At 40.8% G+C, this 20,267-nt stretch overlaps 1 protein-coding gene across 4 annotated transcripts in view; it reads left to right on the top strand.

The window, feature by feature from the left end:
* Nucleotides 1-20,267, top strand: part of mob2a (MOB kinase activator 2a) — a 42,175-nt gene that overhangs the window by 18,456 nt on the left and 3,452 nt on the right. For 3 of the 4 annotated variants that reach the window (XM_049724187.2, XM_049724186.2, XM_049724185.2), the window contains exons 2-3: nucleotides 16,151-16,311; nucleotides 18,960-19,053. In XM_049724187.2, coding sequence (XP_049580144.1) covers nucleotides 16,151-16,311; nucleotides 18,960-19,053 — 255 coding nt within the window. Of the gene's footprint in view, nucleotides 1-10,478; nucleotides 10,664-16,150; nucleotides 16,312-18,959; nucleotides 19,054-20,267 lie in introns of those variants that run through there. The other variant, XM_049724184.2, reaches the window with a different exon arrangement.

The raw sequence follows: 20,267 nt of genomic DNA, 5'->3' as shown, positions 1-20,267 counted from the left end.
CTTAAATTGAAGTTGCTCTTCAAACAATGTATACTTTAATTATATTTGCGCTAATATCACTGGCATTCATCGTCATCGTTTCTTGGAAAATGTATCGGCCTAAATAAATTATCGTAACAAGCCTTATTGTGCTTGAAAAAAAAAAAAAAGGTTATACCTGTGCCTACCAGACATTTATATGGCCTTTCAGCATGAAAGCGCCTCTAAAATGTCAGGTGAAGTGGGTGTTGGAATTGCTGCAGCAGCCCGCAGCCTCTCTGCTCCCTCTCGGGACAAGAGGGCCTTTTCAAGGGAGACAGGAAGCCTTTAGGCGCCTCGCTTTGTGTTTATTGAGGTTGTCTCAGGAGAGTGAAAGGAAAGGGTGGTGTGGTTGTGCAGCCGAGCAGCCTGGAGAAGGTGGTGTTGAGTAGGTGTGTCCACCACACAATTTCTTGCACAGTGGTGTAATTTTCCTCTGTGCTGCAGTGACAGCCTCATATGTTTTCATAATCGTCCATTATGCTACTGTAACTGGATACTAGACTGAAGAAGACAACAAGAAAAAAAGATTTCAACCTTGATCTGTGATCTTTAGGCAAATGAGCAACACGAACATTGCTAGTTGTGATGATGCTGCAGTATGAGGAGCAATTGTTGTGCATTGCTGACGCAGGCGTCTTCCAGATGATGTATGTATTTATTAAAATAGCATACGTACTTCCAGGCAGAGCAGATACATTGAACATGGACACTCACTTCACAGCACCCTGTTGTCCACTCAGTTCTTCTCCCACAGTGTTTCGGCATGACATAACATGCTGATGAGGAATTTCAAACACAGCCACTGGCTGATAATTTGCTAACTCTGGAGACAAGACACTTCAGTAACAATTCTCCAGCAACACATTCCTCAACTAGATCATTTATTTACTCGCGCAGTCTGCTTTGAGACTTTCCATGAAATATTTTGAAAAGTAACAACATAAATTTGTCAGAATAATGTTGGCTTCGTACTCGTTCTCTCCAAGATCATCAACCCCCTCACAAAATGCAAAAATAATTGAATAAGTGGGTAGTAATATTTTATTAGGACTGAATAATCATTCAGTGCAGTGCATTCTTGGGTTATGAACTTAATTCATTCAATGACCAGTGATCGTGTTTGTAACCCGAAACATTCATGAACTGAGGAAACGTTTCCCGTTGAAATGAAGCGAAATGCAAATGAATCCATTCCAGCACCTTACTTGCCTTTCGTGTTGAGCCTAGTGAACACAATCGTTCGTAACCAGCGATTCCTATGCACTTATGGCCATTTGACTAATTATCCTACATAGAGTAATTAACAATCACTTAATTGACTCTGTCTCGATGTTTTGAACTGGTGTTTCCATGCCTGCTAGCAATGTAATGTGTAGAATTATACCGCCCGCAGGAGGTCTGTTAATGAATAGCTCAACTTTCCTATAATGAGCATCTTTATGCTCCCATTATTTTTTTTTTCGGTAAGTAGTTGAGTCCATCGACGGTGCCTCCCCTGCTTCCATCCATTTGGTGCTCTCTATCTTGCCTCAGCTGCTGTAATACATGAATCCATCATCAACTCTCAACACTTCTTCCACATCAGGTGATAATAGACCATTGTACCGATCCCCAGTGCCTTGGACCCAATCCCAATTCTATTTTAGATAAGATTTTAAATGATCTCGCTGCACTACCACACCTCGATCCATATCCAATACTGTCAGCCAATCAGATATGTTTCAAAGAATTCTTTGGAGAGAACATCAGAGTTGGAAATGAGATGACCTTAAAAAAGAGCGAGAGTTAGATTCAAAATGTTGGCAAATCTTAAATCGAATAGACATTCCAGTGCATAAAGGGCTCTCGTCATTTCGAGATGTACTGTTTTGACCTTTCCATATGTTTACCTGCTACCAAAGGAGTTTGCATGCTTTTATGTTATAGTTGTATGTATTTTTTTCCCCATAGCCTTGAGTATAATGTGTCTGGCACGTTCTCAAGTTTCCTCAATAATAGCTGAAAGGCCCCCATTGACATCTGGAGCTTTCACTGTCGTGACTATCCCGAGCCGAAACTGAGATGTTTTTACCCAGTTTTTGTGTTTACAAGAGTTGACACCCATATTCTTTATCCAAACATTTGTTTTCCTTTTGTCACAATTACAGCCCAGGGTCATGCGATGGCTGTTGCTTTGTCTCGAAATCCATCTGCTTTCAAACTTTTACTGACTGAGATATGAACAATTTGAAATCAAACAATGGCGTCAATTAATTAGCAGAGTTTGTAATTGCCTAAAGATGTCACAAGATGGCAGGAAAGCACCACTTTTGTCTAAACAAAGCTCCTCAACTCACTTCAAATAGTGCTGAATATATTCTGTGCACAAGAACTGCACATTTACATTACCAGTTTGTGTTTTGGATTACTGATCTATTGGCCACCTTTTGGTCACATGCCTGCTCTTCACTTCTTTGTCCAAACGTTCTTGGGCGTGACCACTTCCCAGCCCTCAAATCTGTTCCAGTCTTGGTGAAACCCAGACAATGGCGCAGTTTCCTCTCCAGTCAGGAGATGGCTAGATCTCGTCTAGTCATCTTTGCTCAGGCGGCCCTGTCGTTTATTTCTTTATTTTTCCATTGTGAGCTGGGCTAAAGGATACTCGCACCACTGAGATAAAAGTAGTACAAAGAGGATTTTTTTTTTTTTTTTGCTGGAGTGTCTTCAGTCTGAAATTATGTTGCTGACATCTGAAAACAACCATGCACCGTTTAATTTTCCTATTACCATATATCTGAAAAGCTTGATGGAAAAAAGATATCAATGAGCATCTTCCACTCGCTAATTTCCAACCATGAGTCATAAATCATAAAACCAGTTGATGCATTTCTTCCATTTCAGCCATATCAGAAACATCAGCAAGTAACTCTGGAATTTCCCTGTGTGGGACAAATAAAGGCAAATAGCTCATCTAATCTTAACCCTAACATATGTTACAGTTTAAGGAAAATTCCATTCAATAACACAGTCCCTTCATTGTACTAGTATTATTTAGTCTGTTGTGTATGCATTTTAAAAAAATGCAATGGTATCAGAAATCTGATTGTATTCATCATAAGCTTTAGCCAAAGACATTTTCTTTCTTCCATCTTGTCTGGTTCAGCAGACTTGTCTGGTGAAATAAAAATTCCAAGTTGAGTATGTACCTTAGTGAGAAATTAAGACCAGTTTCTTGGAAAAGGGAGTCCCCCAAACCTCTCCTTTCATCCTTAACCACCCGTGTGTTGTTACTGTGTGAATGTGAGGGCCTGGGAGAGTGCAGACTCCAGTTATGTAACATCCCTCGAAACACAACGAGCACACTAATGTGATGTGACTCGTGCATCTAAGGATCTTGTCAGTGCTTTGCAAATCATTGTCATGTCTGCGGACCTGATGGCGTCTTCTGACTTCCACGCCCTTGCGTGTCATGCAGACTATTTTTACTTATTTTAATTGTCCATGCAAGAATCGGCTTGACTTGCATCACATGCTCATTCGCGTGAAATGTCTCTTAAATAGTCACGTTTCCATTGTTGGAGGGAAATTTTTGTCATATCCTGAGGCGTCTCTTTTGTGTATTAGTTGCGTCTGGGAATGAGTTAAGTATTAACATTCCCTTCTGGCCTTGCTCCATGCCTAAATGCCTTCACTTGGGAGTTAATGAGCTGCATCCAGGGGGGTACAGCCATACTGGAGTAAACACAACTCTACGCAAACTTTTCTGATTAGCGCTCTTGTTTTTTTAGTAGCAACTCGATGCGAGTTTAAACCAAAATGGCGTTGCTTTATGCATTTGTAAATTTTGGTCAATCTCAGTTCCTGTGAAAAGAGAGCTCTGTTCATTCCCGAGCCCTTATGCCTCGTACCATCGTGCTCCACCTCACACGCACTTCCTGTGCAAACATGGGCGCCACCCAAAATGCTTTTTCTCCACCACCTCCTCTTTGCTTCCTGACTCCATCCTGTATTTCATGAGGATCTTTCACCGCGCGCACTCGTGCCAACTGCTGTGCCCCAGTGCAAACTCTGGCATGTTTGACGACAGCCCGCCCGCCATTTTTAGTTTCCATTGATGCCATGAACTCTCCTTCAAAGTGCAAAATGCTCCCTATGCTCCCCTCTTTTCAGAGTTCTGCCATAGTCCTTCCACAGCAGCAGATTCTTCTTAAGAACGTGCAGTTAAAGGGTGGTCCAAACATCTGAACTTATTTTATCGTTCTAGACTTAAAAATGATTTCTGGAGAAAAAAATAATCTCAAAATAGACTCCGTAGTAATTTTAAAAGTATTTTTGGGACACCTGCCTACCTATGGGCCTCCGAGAACTGAGAAGCTGTTCTTGCTCGTTTATTCCCAATCAAAAGAACAGTGCGCACTCCCATTTTTCGACAGCAGGTGTCAGCATTGCTCCCACACCTAATTTGTCAGTGACTGGATCACACCAGAAAAGGTTGTTCCTCACCATTGCAATCCACATTTGCCTTGTAAACATCTGGAAGTGAAATTTCAAGGCTATGTTTTGCGTTTGTTAAGAAATGTTCTGAACTTTATCAGCACCAGCCAATGAAGACAGATTAGCATATGTCAGGATTCTGTGTGCCAAGGTCATGCAGTCTTCCCATGAAATTCTGCATTCTTTCCACTTTTTGAGGGATTGTCTGTGTTCTGGGGAACCTTTTTAATTACAATAAAATACAAGACTTTGATTTTTAATTTTAAATCAAAAGCAGAGTAGAGCTCGTCCATCCAGTTATGTACTGCTTTTCCAGATTGGGTTGTGGGAAAGACCTGGTACACACATTAGGATGGAGATAGACAGACATTTCCACCCATTTACTTTGCTTTTGGCCTTTTGCAGAGCCATATACTGGCTCCCCTGTAAACATCCGGGAAGTGCACCAGAGGTCACCAACCCGAGGTCACCACCTCTCCTCCAACTTGACCGCGATCTGTGTTTGTTACATGACAGCCGGTGTTTATCTTTTCAACTTGACGACAGATAAATTAGACCGGCCAGGTGGGCAATTGTTGGATACATCAAGACTCGCCCGGTTAAGGAATGTGGAAAGGAAGAACGGGTGTGTGTCCAGGGCATGCAGAGACAACTCCCACAATGAGCTTCTCCTCATCCCCCTGCAATCTGTCATTACATTTACTGCCAGCTTTGTCCACTCAATGTTTCACTCCCTTCAGTCAACTATGGTACTGGAGTTGATAGTAATTTCCTCTTTCTCTCTTCCCTTTTCCTTTCCTATATTAAATTTTTCATCCATCTTATATATTATATTTCTCATCTTCTGTTTTTTCATTTTGCTAAATGTCCCAGTTCATGGTCTAGTGTTGAGGGAGCCCGGTGCGGTGCTGTTCAAAACTAGTGGAAATCATTTTATTTATATATTTTTCAAAGATTATCCTAGCTAGATGTCAAACAAGATAAGCCATATACCGTAAGACATTTTGCTTTTGGTGCTCGCTACTCCTTGTCTCTATGATGAGGGAGCCATGACATGTGTCAGCATGCAGCCCTTCCCTACCTACAGGAATGCAGAGCAAAGAAATGAAGCCAGGGATGAAACGGTGCACAGACGCTGAGGCCCAAAGGTGGGGAGGACTGATTTGATTTGCTGAAAGGAAAATTGGAGTGTCATGTTTTTTTTTCCCTCACCTAATACCTGATTAATGTTCACTGCTGTTTTGTGTACTGCTTAGTGCCTGGAGCAGAGGTGTGAATGTGTTGGTATGATCGTTTCTCAGTGCTTTTTTTACTCTCAGACATTATGACTCTCCTGCTCCTTGTAATCGTACCCTCAGAATGATACCTAAACGCTCCATATTCAATACTCCATATTCAATTTGAAATACAGTACAGTGCAGTAGCACACACATTTTACTCCAGAAGTAGTTAACAGGAAAATACTTTGAGCATTGATCCTCATGCATATGAACATTACAGAGCCCTTCTTGCAAATGACCTGGTTTCGCTTGGATTAGCACGGAACCAAAAACCGCTGCAAATATACGTATATATAACATATTTCATGCCCTTGCTGACCTTTCGAGAGGCCCATAGAAAATCCAGGGGCTCTAAAGACCTTCAGTGTGCAGTGTTTTCTCTGGCTAAGACCTTGCCTAAACACACTACACACACCCAAAATGCAGACCCAAGGGAGCCATGGGGGAAGCATGCATGCTTTGGCTGGAATAAGAAGTCGCATTTTAAATTGTTTGTTTGTGTATTTGTTATTGAGCAACATTTCACAATATCTGCTCCATACTTTTTAGTGAAATTTGAAATGTGTTACATATACTGTATTTTTCTTTGAATGTATGAAAAGTTTCACTCATGTAGTTTAAATATCCCCTTAATGGTCTTCATAAATGCTCCTGATGTTTGTGATTGGCTGGACATGGTAGCTGCTTAAATGTCATTATGTCACAAGGCGTATATGTTGCAAAAATGGCCTGAGTCCAGTGTGGTTGTTTCCATGAGGTGGTTTAACCACTTTCATACCCAACCTGTTGAGCCACCCAGTCATCTTTCTTAACAGAAGTTGGAGTGCATTTACTGTATAGTGGTGATGTTATTTAAAAAAAGAACGAAAACAAAACTATTTCATGTCCTTAGCTTTTTAATTAAGTGTCATGTGTCAATCGTTCTATCCTGTCTCACTGGATCGACAAAAGTTTTGCCAGAGTTAACATTCCAAGATGGTGTATTCATTTCAACACGCACGTCTTAACTGTGGTGTTTTGACGTCAACGATTTGAATTGCTCACATTGTTTTCCACTGCGGCCTGTTTGCCTTGTACTGTAGTCCATTAGGCAGAGCAATCATTTTTGGTGTTTTGCATGCAGTATTTGAAGCTCAATGCCATCATCTGTTGCAAAAGGTCGGATCTCGTCCTTTGCATGAATTGATTTTGTTCTTGTTGTCGTTTTAAAGACAGTGCACTGGTTTTCTGGTAAATTTCCAGTACCCAATGTTTAAAAAAAAAGTTCTCTTTTCCCTTCATTGTGTCATTTAACTCATTTTTATTTATGATGTAATTTTTTTATCCCGTCTCAATTTTCCCAGCTGATTAGACTGTTTTGTCAGTGTCTGCCTTGTCCAGTCATTCCTTTCAGCATGTGTGCTGTTTTATTTCAGGATGCATGTGAGGAAGCAGGTATACATCATATAATATGCAGTAACATCTGGTCTGGCTAGAATGGGTGGCGAATGTGTGATGCCATGTCTCGTCTGGACTGAGGAAAGGAAGGTAATTGTGTGACTTGGGCCAAAAAAAAAAAAAAGTGTTTGCCTGACAATGGAATGTGGGTGTAAGTTTCCATCCACGTCAGATGTTGCGTAAGACTTTGCAGAGGGGTTCAAATGTGTAGTTCTATAGCACCATTCATGTCGGCACTTCTACTTTTAGCCTCCAGCCAACAAAACCTGACATGGGACAGGCCTGGTTGTATACCGTGTTACCTTTTTTTTTTTTTTTTAATTAAAGCAAAACCTTGAAAACAGACCATTATGAATGATTTACTCATGGTCATTTAACGTGAAGTCACACATTCCCCCCCAGTGACTCTTCTATTTGCCTGATGTTTACTCCGTTAGTGAATACCAACTTTCTTTAAATCATTTTCAGTAATCAGACATTTGTGAATCCAAGCCAGCTATGTATAAATGATTTTCCACTGGAAAAAGGGTAAAACCAACAGCCATGCAACAGAATGAGTCATGGCTCCCTGTAAATATATCATCTTTTTTGTTCAAGCAAAAACAATTCCAAATTTCACACATTTGTGACTAAACTGAAAAAAGTTTTCATATTGTTAATGACATTTTTTTTTTTTGTGGGTGACCGTGAGATTTTTCTAAGAGAAAAATACCTTGGCTCAACAAAGGCTGGTAAACACGGATCAAATAATTCATTCATTTATATTCTGAACCGCTTATCCTCATGAAGGTTGCAGGCGTGTTGGAGCAGTTTGTTCCGACATTTTGGAATAATATTATATATAATAAAATAAGAATTTTCTGAATAATACTGCTCAAGCAATAGAGTGGGTCTTTCGAAGCCACCTCTGCCCAAGACACTTCACACACCTTGCCTCAGAGACTACAGATGAAAAATAGCCCTCTGGCTAATTTAGGTCCACTTACAGAAATGGTCATTTATGTACACAGTCCCTGTCAAACAAATTATTAAATTATTATTGAATTATTTATGAACAAAATAAAATAATGAGTCAGTCCACTGTTCGGAGCTACCACTTCATAAGTTGTGCAGCTCCACTCAGCAATGCCACCCTACCCTTACCCAATCTGGTAAGCAGGAAGAGAGCCAGTCATGCAGGATGACGGTGCAGCGAAGCACCTGTCAGTCCCATTGTCCCTTTGATTTTGTTTTAGATAGTGTCATTGGCCCACATGGGGCTTTTACCGTATATACAAACATGCACCACCTCAGACATTCCGACAGTAATTATGCTCAACTGACATGTTTGCAAATACTGCATCCACCCTCATGATCTCTTTTATCTCCTGAACTTCCTGTACCACCCACATACTTGGGAGTGCACATACTGGCTTGTAAGATCCCAAAGATTAGCGCGTCTTTGTTTGAGTCCACTTTTCCCTGACTCACGCCAAAATTTCCCCATAAAGTTTGTCCGAGAAGTTGACAAAAACAATAAGACGAAGTAATGGTCGAGGAGAACGGGATGTCAAGAAAGTGATTAGGCAGTAATACTATCTACGTTAAATGTATTATTTTGCTATTTGAACAGATGATTGATGTAGCTGTAACGTCAGAATAGCCGTCACGCGTGCTGTTGCATGTTGGAAATTCCGCCTCCGCATCCTCATTCATCCAATCACAGATTTAATTAATTGACAGGGTGAAAGAAGTCAAGATCATGTCATGTAGGCACATCTGTTAGCCTGCTTCCACTGTGTATCCATAAAAACAGTGACACAACCTGGAAATATGCATATCTAGCCTCTGTCTGTTAATTGCGCCACAGCGCCAGTAAACAACATCAGACAATTCTGAAACTAACATACTTTGACAACTACTGTCCAAAGAGGTATTTTGAGTGGACTGCACATTATTTTCTGTCAATTAAATCCACAGTCCGTTGGTTCCAAGTCCATTAAATCAAAGTTCCAATGATAATTAATGAGACATTAAGGAGTATGATTAAATAACTATCTAATTCCCAACCCTTCTTTAGAACTTATCAATGGGTTAGGGATGGATGCAACATATGAAGAAATAGTTGTCATGTTACGTCAATTAAAAAAAAAGTCTGTAAATTAAATACTTCAATAATTTTGTATACATTCTCAAACATGCACAGAAAACTAAAAATATTCAAAGTAATTCACCATTTGCTCTCATTTCGGCTTTGTTTGATTAGCTTTCTGGTTTTTCAGTGTTGACATGCTCGAACATGCCTGACTTGTAATCATCCTGTCACTGTGGGACTCCAGGTGAACTTCACAAACAGGAGAAATTTCACTGCAGTCTCACATGTATGTTAGTTCGCTCTAGTTCACACACCACCAATAGTGACACATTTGAAACCACTTATCATGAGCATTGCTTTTTCAGACATGTTATTTATATCCTTGCTCACGACAAGGTTGCTTTACTGTGTTATTTTAGGAGCTTAGTGGGACATTAGTCCTTCAATGTCACTGGCACTGGAATTAGGAGTCACCATGTGCAATCATAACTCGTTGCATTTGGCTTGTAGTTTTTGTAAACACTTGTGAATTAAATCCAGCAACGCTACTATTTATATATTTATTTATTCATTTACTTGTTTATTTGCTTGATTATGATCCTCTTTTACAGCGTTACTACTTGATGATGTATTGAATTATTGAAAAAGAACGAAAACAAAACTACTTCATGTCCTTAGCTTTTTAATTAAGCATCATGTGTCAATCGTTCTATCCTGTCTCACTGGGGTGTCAAACTCATTTTTTTCACGGGCCGCATTGTAGTCATAGCTTCTTTCGGAGGGCCATTATGACTGTCAACCCAAATAAATGCATGAGCACATCATATTATATACAGTAAAAGCTACAAAACAAACTCGTTTTCAAATCAGATGAATAAAACTGGTCAAATATTTAAAAAAAGATATTATTAAAACTGAAGATAATTTACTATTCTAGTAATGACACACGAATTTGATGCACAATTTGTCTTCGCGGGCCACATAAAATGACGTGGCGGGCCGTATTTGGCCCCCGGGCCTTGGGTTTGACGCCTGTGATGTATTGTAACAACACTAATCGAGCAAGAAGCCTGAGCAACGTCCACGTGGGCAGGCTCTGAGGTCACCAGCGCACGCCTACCGAGCGCATTGCTCTTCTCTGATTGAACCAAGGTCATGCGAGGAGGCGGGCCTTGCCCCAAACGTTTTGGAGTTTATGGAGATGCAGTCTGAGTTTCACTGAACTACGGACCCGTCCACACAGCAGCTTCCCGAAATGAGCCATGGTCGGTGAATATTGCTCTTTATCTGGGGATAAAACGGACATGCACTCCCAGAGAAACTCTAAAAACGGGCTAAGTTGCAAAATGGTGCTTCAAGCGGTCGGAAAAGTTCTGAGGTAAAAAATGATGATTGTTACTTCTCGTTTACTTCATACTTCTCATCTGCTGCATTCACTGTACTTCACTAACCACATGGGTATTTTCTTGCATAGTCGAATTTGCAACTTGTGTAACTACAAGTGTATTAGTGCGTTACTCCGCGGCGCATCAACCAGCTGCTCACTCACATTGGTTCGGTAGTCTTCAACTCTGCATAAACTGCAGAAAACAATTGATATGGAAGCGGAATTGTTGCAATATTGAACGAATATGTGAGTTAAAGAGTCACCGTTTAACTTACAAGAGCGCTGCTTCAGGAGTTGCTCATGCAAATGACTTAACTGACAAACGTTGTTTTCGGTGCGACCTGGGGGTAACTTAAGGCGCATGTCCCGGTTTCGATCAGCGTGTTATAAATGTCTCCACCTGACCTGTGGAACAATTGATAAATTAATAATTTCATAGGCAGAAATCGGATCGAAATGACACAGGAAAAACATATGACCCAAATCTGTATTCTAATGTCATTCAAGGGACACGCGCCTACTGTAAAGCAAAGTCCCCCTGCTAACCCACTTTACACTTTTCTATTTAGCCTGGTAGTGTTTTATGTGAACCATGTCAAATTGTATAAATGGGCTCCTCCATGACAGAGCCTGTTTTGCTAATTGTTTGGTCAATTTTACACACCTACCAGCAGCAGACCATACTTTTCAGTCTGCTGACTATGAAGATGTAAAGTGCAATACAATGGTCTTTTTAGCGATGGGAACGAACAGATCTTAATGTGGCACTGGACGGCTTTTCTGCAGGCATCTAGTCTAGTAAGAGTTTTACAAAGTTGGTAAGGATCCAGGAGCTCACGCCACAATTAAATTACAACTAATTAGAGGTTAGTTGGCTTTTTAACATATTACATCTCCAGACCAAACTCAATCACTCACAGTTTACAAGGTTGCATAGTTTTAGGATTGTATGTGAATCGTTTTTTTTTTTACAGCTCCTCTGTTAACACATTTCCTCCTTTGTGGATTGCTTTTTTTTTTGGGGGGGGGGGGGGGGGGGGGGGAATGGGAACTCCTGAAGCATGTTCGTTATGTTTTGCTGCTTACTAAACTAATTTCTGTCAACACCCTTGTGTGACTTTGATTTAGTTTTTGCAGTCTGACAGATAGCGTAACCAATTTGTGTGTCTGAGCAAAGCTTTGCACAAACACCTTGCTTTTGCCAGGTGTTTAACAACAATTCCAATCTCACAGTGATGGATTACCCCCCCCCCCACACACACACACACACAGACACACACAAACACACACTTTCTTGTCACACACTAGTGTTGTGATGTTGATGAGGTTCTATTATAGTAATAGCAAGGGGGCCCTTGGATGCTTTGCCGCCACTTGAGCCACTGAATGGGATTTAGCACAGGATGACAAGGGGAAGCAGCATTTGGCTGAGTGGTGTTGGGACAGTAGAAATTGTTGAATTGGAACAGTGTGTGCACATTTAGGCTTGTTCCCTGGCTGCAATTCTTATGTAGTGATTTACAGTTGCGGCTGACACCCCCCAATGATGCTCCTGATTAAGTAGTGGCAGCTGCTGTGCTTTCTATGTTTGCCCGTGCTGCTTATCTCATTCCAACAGAACTAAAACTGATGAGGTCATCTTGAAATAGATGCTTTTGAGTCTTCACATAAAGTTTGGCAAAAGCTTTGACAGACCAACAGAGCTTTGCACAGTTGTTGAACGTGCTCGCTTGGGCTGTTTTTAGCCCCGTAATGGCTGCTGTGGTTTTGCTTTGCAGAGACCAAGCTGGTCTCAATGGTATGTGGTTGTTTCAGGGAAGAGAACAGTTTTGTATGCTCAATTTGGGTCCTGAAATACTTCCAGGAGTCTGGTTTAGAGTAAATGGATCCTCCTGACAGATGCTGCTCTCCGCTCATGAAAAGGTCCTGTTAAGGGTGATGAAACTTTTTGAAGCCCACACAGATGAAGAAGCAAGTACCTGCAAATATTTTGCCTGCATCATTACAACACTAAAGCGCTGAGTCAGGGTTAGTTGGTGACTGTTGGTATACAGGCTGTATCTCTAAAGGTGTGCATATCTCCAATAAAAGACAGTTTGATTCATATCTCAATACATGGCCTATAAGATTCAAGAATGATGTGATTTGATCACAGTAAGGACACCCCCAAAACACATTACCTATGTTTATGATATGATCTGTTGGCGTGGACATGTCTTGAGGTCTGTTGTGATGCAGCTTGTCATGTGCAGAACACAGCTGTTGTGACCAGCTGGGTGGGTTGTGAAAAGGGGGGGCAGGAGAAATTGCAGCAATAATGATGTGCTTGTTTCACCACTTGAAACCACAAGCGACTATTTGCTTCCCAGTCAGTACGTTCAAATCCAACTATTTATTTCAGCTTGATCTGTTCTCTTTCACAGCATCCTCTGAGCCTGTTTTTGACTGAAACAGATTAAACTATGTGAATCCAGAAAATGCACAAAAAATCTCGTTTCTAAGACGTTTTAAGAAATAATATTCTTACCATTGGTTGCTTGATTAGTTGATGAAAGTTATTGCCTTTAAAAAGAAGACAAATCTCAATCGGTACATCTGATACATGTCGACAAAGAACAAACAGTTTTGCAACATAAATTGCGTTTCTTCATAACGTGCAATTGCCCACGATTGTAATAGAATATCTATTACATTATATTCAGTCGGTTAAACCCAATATTTGAATTTGAACATACTGTAAGCTGGGCACTTGTGACTAAAGATGACTGGTTGGCAAGGGGTCGCGCTGCTGCTAGCGAAAGTGAAAGGGGGCAAGATAGTGGCGAACAGATGGAGTTGAACAGCTGCCAGGTCAGACATTCCATTGCTCTGTCTGCAACGACCTACATGTCACCCAACTATGCAAACCCGATGGCCTTATTGCCGATAAACACCAGCATGTCTGTTTCCTTCACCATCTTTTCTCAGCAAAAACTTTGCACATAGAATCTTTACATGACCCTAGTATGTTTCCACACCAGGTTTTCTTGACTTGTGAGAGTTGATGGGTCCCTTCTGGCGCCAGACAGTCCATTCTCCATATGCAGAGTTCTGGTTTTGGTCTTGTGGGCTGCCCAGATCTGGTGAGACGAAACGGGCATCTGCTGCCTTTTATGGCAAAGACTTGCCTTACCAAGAACAGGCAAAGCTGTGTGTGTAGTGAGGGCAGACATGCACGTATGAGGGGAGGAGGAATTCTGCCATTGAGGGGGTTTTATTTATCCTAAAATAAACTAACAGCTCCAGAAATTCACCTCCCCTCACCACACAAATGCTCACTAGACGCAGAGGAGGTGTTTGTGTGGAAAATGATGAAACAAGCGGCAGGAAATAGCTTGGTGAACATAATGTTTTCTAAAGGAAAGGAGTGGAGAGGGGGAGGGCAAACGAAGATTTCTGAGGAACCTATTTGCAAAAACTTTGTAATGTGAGGCTGACTTTATCTGGAGATGAAGCGCTGTGCTCTGCTTAAGCCACAAGATGCAACATGAAGACCGACGACGCAAGGTTCTATAAATGTGTTAGTACCGCTGTGTAGCTTTCACTTACTTTGTATATTTAGGAATAATAAAAAGAAAGCAGGAATAGAAAAAGGGTATGCACTCTAAAGAGGCATTGCTATTATTTAAACCAAAATGAGTCTGATCAGAAGTGAAAGAGTGGGATTGTCAGTTAGTTGCCATGAGATGAAAGCAAAGGGTAGGCAAAGATGAAAAGAGGGGGCAGGAATGGGGCCTTAGTCTTTGCTTGACGACGCGCTGTTTTGACAGGTGAGGAGAGCGGAAAACCTTTATTAATTTTTTTTTTTTTTTTTATTAAACTAAGAGCAAAGGGCAAAGTACAAATAGAAAATGTTAATCCCTAATTGGTCGCTGTCTGAAGTCAACATTAATCCCTAAAGATCAATTATTGCCCAACTAGCAATGTTGATATCTTGTTGTCACAGAAAATTATCAGATTTATGTCCATTGACTCAAAGAATACATTGAAGAAGAATCATTTCTATTTTGGTTCTAATGACCTCTCTCCTTGTTTCTGTAAACACCGTGGTACATCAGTACAGCCCATAAGTAGTGAAAATAGAAGGCGCTGTGAGGAAGAAAAAAATAATAATCCAGTGTTATCAAGAACTCTATAGCAGGATCTGCCAACTATAGAGACTCAGGTGAACTCAGCATGTGACATGGTCGCAGAAACAAAAACTGGTTAAAGGTCTCATGCCATTTTTTTCCCCCTCATTCCTGCTGAGTGGAGTGAGCAGATTAAAAAAATATTCTATATAAAAATAATCTTTGCTCCAAATGAGTCACCGTTCTCTTCAATCGGATATAGAAACCAGCTTTCTTTTGATTAGCTCCCAATAAGTTCACAGTAAAATATAATGTCTTCATTTAATTGCTAGTCATGCAATGAAAGTGTACATAGGCATTGAGATGAGGTGGTGTTTGCAGCCAAAATTGTATATGTGGGGAAACACCGCGACTGTGATGGCTCAATTCAAGAGTCCAATTGCGTCATTGATCGGATTGGCCAATGACCGCAAAATTGTGCAAAATATCACCCACTCCCATTATATAGCCAATCAGATCAGCGGGAAGTCCAGTATTCTTAAACATTACTAGTTGAAGCTTTGTTGTATTCATCTGAATTCTTTTCACTTTTCTGAAAAAGAGTTGCACAAAAATGTGTATTTGGCCAATGGAGATTTGGATTTTAGTTTCATTTCATTATATTTGTTATACTGTTGTACTGTGTGTAAAATGTGTGTTTACTATACAAACTATATATTTTATCATCAAATAGAAAACTAATTATAGATTTTTTTTTATAAATTATTAAGATATATTACTTTTCTCAGGATAAAAAAATTCTGTGCACTAATTACATCCTCTACTTTTTGTAGAAGCCCATTAGCTTCTGTTTGTTTGCTACACTCACTCGCGCATTAAGTCATTTAACCTTTGCCCTTAGATTGTAGCGTCTACACTGCTACAGGGTGAGAGTCGGACCGGGGTCTGTTGTAGCCCACGAATTACAGGAAGTGTGATGTGACATTCCTGTGCTAAAACTAGCAATGGAAGTACAAGGCACCGCGGATGGCCGTCTGCGGCTCCAGAGGTGACATTAGGTTAGAGGTTAGAGTGAAGGGTCATGTACATACACACAAGGCTCTTTGTTTAGTCTATGTTGGGTGTGAATCCAATCAATCCACCGTTGCAAAGTGTCATTCCTCACTTTGAACATTTGGATGATTTGGCTGTCAACTGCCGTAAGCAATTCAAAAAGCAATTAACTTATGCCACATTCTGTCAAATACAATTTTATCTCTGTGATGCCAATGTGATGCCTGAAAAGTGCTATGTAAATAAAATTTGGTTTAATTTGCCTAACCACATGAAAGTGCAATATTTTGACTTTTCTTCTTCTTCTGTTTGACAGGAAGTCAAAGACAAAACCAAATGGAAAGAAGCCTCCAGCAGAAGAGAAGAAGCAATACCTAGAGCCAGAGTTCACGAAGATCCGAGTGGTGGATTTTGACCTAAAGGAGCTGGTGGTTCTGCCCCGAGAAATAGACCTCCACGAATGGCTCGCCAGCAACAGTAAGTGATGCTGGTTGATGTTTGAAAGTAATATCATTTACACAATGCACTACAATCAGGGGTGTCACGGGCCGAGACTAGTAAAAACTGTTCAAATATATTTAAAAGATCAATGGTAACAAAAATTGCTTGCAATTTCTGTATTTTTTTGAAAGTGAAGACAATTTGTAACTTTAGTATTGACAGATGAAGTTGATGCACAATTTGTCTTCAGGGGCCACATAAAATGATGTGGCGGGCCATATCTGGCCCCCGGGCCTTGACTTTGACACCTATGCACTTCATGGACAAGTGTTGAGATGTACTTCCTAAATAATAATTACTTTATGGATTACATGTTGAACAAGGCTCGTTAGACATTTGGGACACGTACTGTACGTGTTTTCAGCCTTTGTAATAACAGTTCAAGCCAAGTCCAATAAAGTATGCTTGGGTGAGGCTCTTGTGGAAAAACTCAACAGCCTTCACTTCACACCCTTCGTATTCCTTTTTGGTTATGGCTGATTCCCAGTTTGCCGGTTTACCGTGGTTTCACTAACTTCTAATACTGGCTAACATTTGTAAAACGATTGCAACACTGGCTGTCAGCGGTAACGATCTGCCCTTGTCTTTTTGGAGGGGATGTAGTAGCAAGCAGGGCACAATATGACTGGCTGCTTGCCCATTTGTGTAAACCAGTTGGCTCTTTGAAGTTAATTGCCTGCAATTAACTTTTTCCGCTTCCTCAGAGTAGAGAGCCAGTAATGCACTAAGGAGGAGGAGGGCAAAGATAGCGTGACACCATATAGCCCTAGTTAAGCCTCTCCAGCATTTTATATAAGGTTCCAAAATATATTTATGAATCGCTTTCTCAGCAGCCTGATGTATCAGTCAAGGCCCCACTTAGCCTCAGGAGAGATACAGTTCTGGAGATGGGCTGCAAACATGGATCCCCTTTTAGCTCTGATGAATGTGCATTATGCTAAAAGATATACATTAAAAACATTATGCCAGTGGCTTCCCCTAAGCTACAAGGACAACATGAGTAGCCCAAGGGTCTGTTCTAAAAATAGCTCACCGTTGATGGGACACTATAACTTGCTAAGAAAATTTAAAACGGAAGAACATTTTATTTATAGCGCACATTTGTTCTGTAAGAAATTGGATATATTTTGTTTGGAAATAAATAAATGTTGTTCAATTTAAGGTAAAATCCTGGTTTTATTCTTCCAAATGGTCTTTCCCATAATAGAAACGGTGTATTACGCTGGGCATAACCTTTTTAACTTCCTGTTGAAATGGATTTGAGCCCCGCAATGGCAGTTTGTTTGCAAATTCACCTATTGGTTATTTGTGGGAAAACTCACCTACTCACAATTTGTGACTCAAAAGTGACAAAAACATCAAATTATTTTATTTCCATAGCAAAATACCAACATTATTTTTATATTCACTGCATTGTAGTGTCAGCAGCCATGAGCGCATAATAATTTGTGGTATATTCATTACTTGCAGCAATCAGCTATTCGCGGCTGGACTCGGTCCACGGTAATATCAAAGTGCCAAAACACCTTTGTCACTATAAGGGGACTGAGCAGTGCCAGGTGAAAAACAAGGCAGGAGATTTTCTGGAAATGCAAAAAGGTGCAACGTGAAAATGTCAGCCAAGAGAAGCCGCTGGAGGTGTAGCAACCACAGAGCCAAACCTTTAACAGGATCCAGACATGGCACAAAATTAACCCGTTCCCAGAAACACAACACACCACAACTCCATCCCTCGCTATCAGTCCTTTGTTCTTCTTTACTACATTTACGCGAGTCCTTATGAGCAGAACTTCTGGAATCGTGGAAGTACACTGTTACCTGATTTTCTCTGGTATTCAAAAAGGGCTGCACAAGATGGGAAGGGAAGAAAGAAACGAGACGTGTTGAAACACGTTTCACACGTTCTATCTACAGCAAGTCAGAAAAGTTGTGCTTGGACTTGTACACGCTGGCATTTCATTTGGTTTTTAAGCCTCAGCACAAGTTGTTCATGTTTTGACAAACTCTGTAATAAATCATTAAGAATTCTCAGTATTTGTGTTGAGCTTGAGCAATATTTCCACAATTTCACTAGCCATCTGTCGGCAATGGCAACCGACACTCTGTGGTGAGATAAGAGTGAGTCACGTTGCACCGCAGTCACATGAACACTCTGGACAAGTTTTCCCACGCTAGAGTGAGACGAGGGGGCTTATGAAAGTAACGCTTCAACTGTGGAAGCCCTGCAGGTACATCTTAGCATGAAATGCTTTAATAGCTCACCAGTGGTTAACCTAAATGTTACCGCTATAATAAGCAAACAGCGTGCATTTCTTTTGTACTGTGCCTCATCATCAATGTTGTGTTTAAACGCAAACACATTTCTTTATCTGGCAACAAGAATGCAGGCTTCCACCTGATTTTCAGAGTTTGGGGAACATTAATTGACATCTTTCTGTCCTTTCTTTGAAATCCCTTGCCTTGCATTTGAGGGTTTGTTTAATTACTGGTTAATTGTGCCACTTGTGACTGTGACTCATGTTTGGCAGTCCACAAGCAGCTCGTGACGTCAATAAGCATTATTAAGAGACCATAATTGTTTGCAGCAAATTACGACTTTTTTTTTCTTTCTTTTGTTCCTGCAGCAACTACATTCTTCAATCTTATCAACTTGCAGTACAGCACCATCTCAGAGTTCTGCACCGGGGACAGCTGTCAAGCTATGACTGCATGCAACACGTGAGTAATAAGGGCCACTTTTAGCCTGAATAGTGACACCTTTAAATGTCACTCCGTAAAAAAATAACAACAACAAAGTTTTAAAATAGAAGTCAGAAATGTGTATCATAATGTGCCCCCACTAGTCCAAATTTGCCTCACCTGATTTTTGCCGTTAGTCATGTGACGTCTGCCATGTGGTACTGTGTGGTTGTTTTCAGTAGACAGCAAGTTGCAGTACGGGTGGATTATTCTACTCATTTCATATTGCAAAAAGCACTATATTAATCAGTATACGATATTTAGACTAGAGGGGGCACATCGAGCATTTTATTATAAAGGAAAGATTTGACTTGACTTCCCCTTTAAGCCACTTTGAGCATCACAAGCAAGCTGGAGGCTGCACAAATGTCCATCTTGGAACGTGAACTTAAGTCAGTTAACAAAGTGAAGGTGACCAACATCTTGTCATCTTCCGCCAATATAAAACCACTGTTATAGAAGGACCTTTTTAAACAAACTAATTTTCACGTGCATACATTTCCCACCAAGGAAGAATGTGTGTGCCGTTAAAACAGTTGAGAAGACCTGTATGGCAGTTGGCGCCTTTCAAAAGTCGTTGTACGCCGGCAGACTGTTTGTCCAATATAACAATTTGCAGGTGACTGATTATAAGTAGTGCATTTATCTAACTAGTTTACCCAGTCAGGGTGGTGTACTCCAGACTTAACGTGTGTGGCCTTGTCTTAAGAAGCAGCCCTTTGTGCATCCTGTGTATTCTGCGCACAAGAAAAACCAGATTACCTACTTGCTCACATGCACACGTGACACAAGCAACCGTTGAGGCACAATACACACATGACCCGCTTCCCTGTGAAAGAAGAGCTTGTCATGACTTAACCTCTCAGTCAACAGTCATTTTGCGGCGGCTGTCACCTTAAGCCGCCGCTGAGCCTCTGCTCTCCCACACCCTGACAAATGCACTGTGATGAGGAGGCAAGATGGAGGAACAGTAACAAGTACGTTTTGTGTAGGTACAGCAACGTCAGTCGGGCTTTGCTTTTCGCAGCAGGGTGGAAAAGTTGGTCTGGACTAGCTGTGACATCTGTGTAAATACTGTGACACCTGCAACCACACATTGCAAACTGCCAAAGACTTGCACAATAAAAGGAACAAAAGACAAAAAGAGGGGACATTCATCACTTTTTTTTTCTTTCTTTTCATAAGGCTGCTTA

This window comes from Syngnathus scovelli, chromosome 6 (genome assembly GCF_024217435.2).
Source record: "Syngnathus scovelli strain Florida chromosome 6, RoL_Ssco_1.2, whole genome shotgun sequence".
Taxonomy (NCBI): Eukaryota; Metazoa; Chordata; class Actinopteri; order Syngnathiformes; family Syngnathidae; genus Syngnathus; species Syngnathus scovelli.
This window is presented reverse-complemented; position numbering and strand designations above follow the sequence as displayed.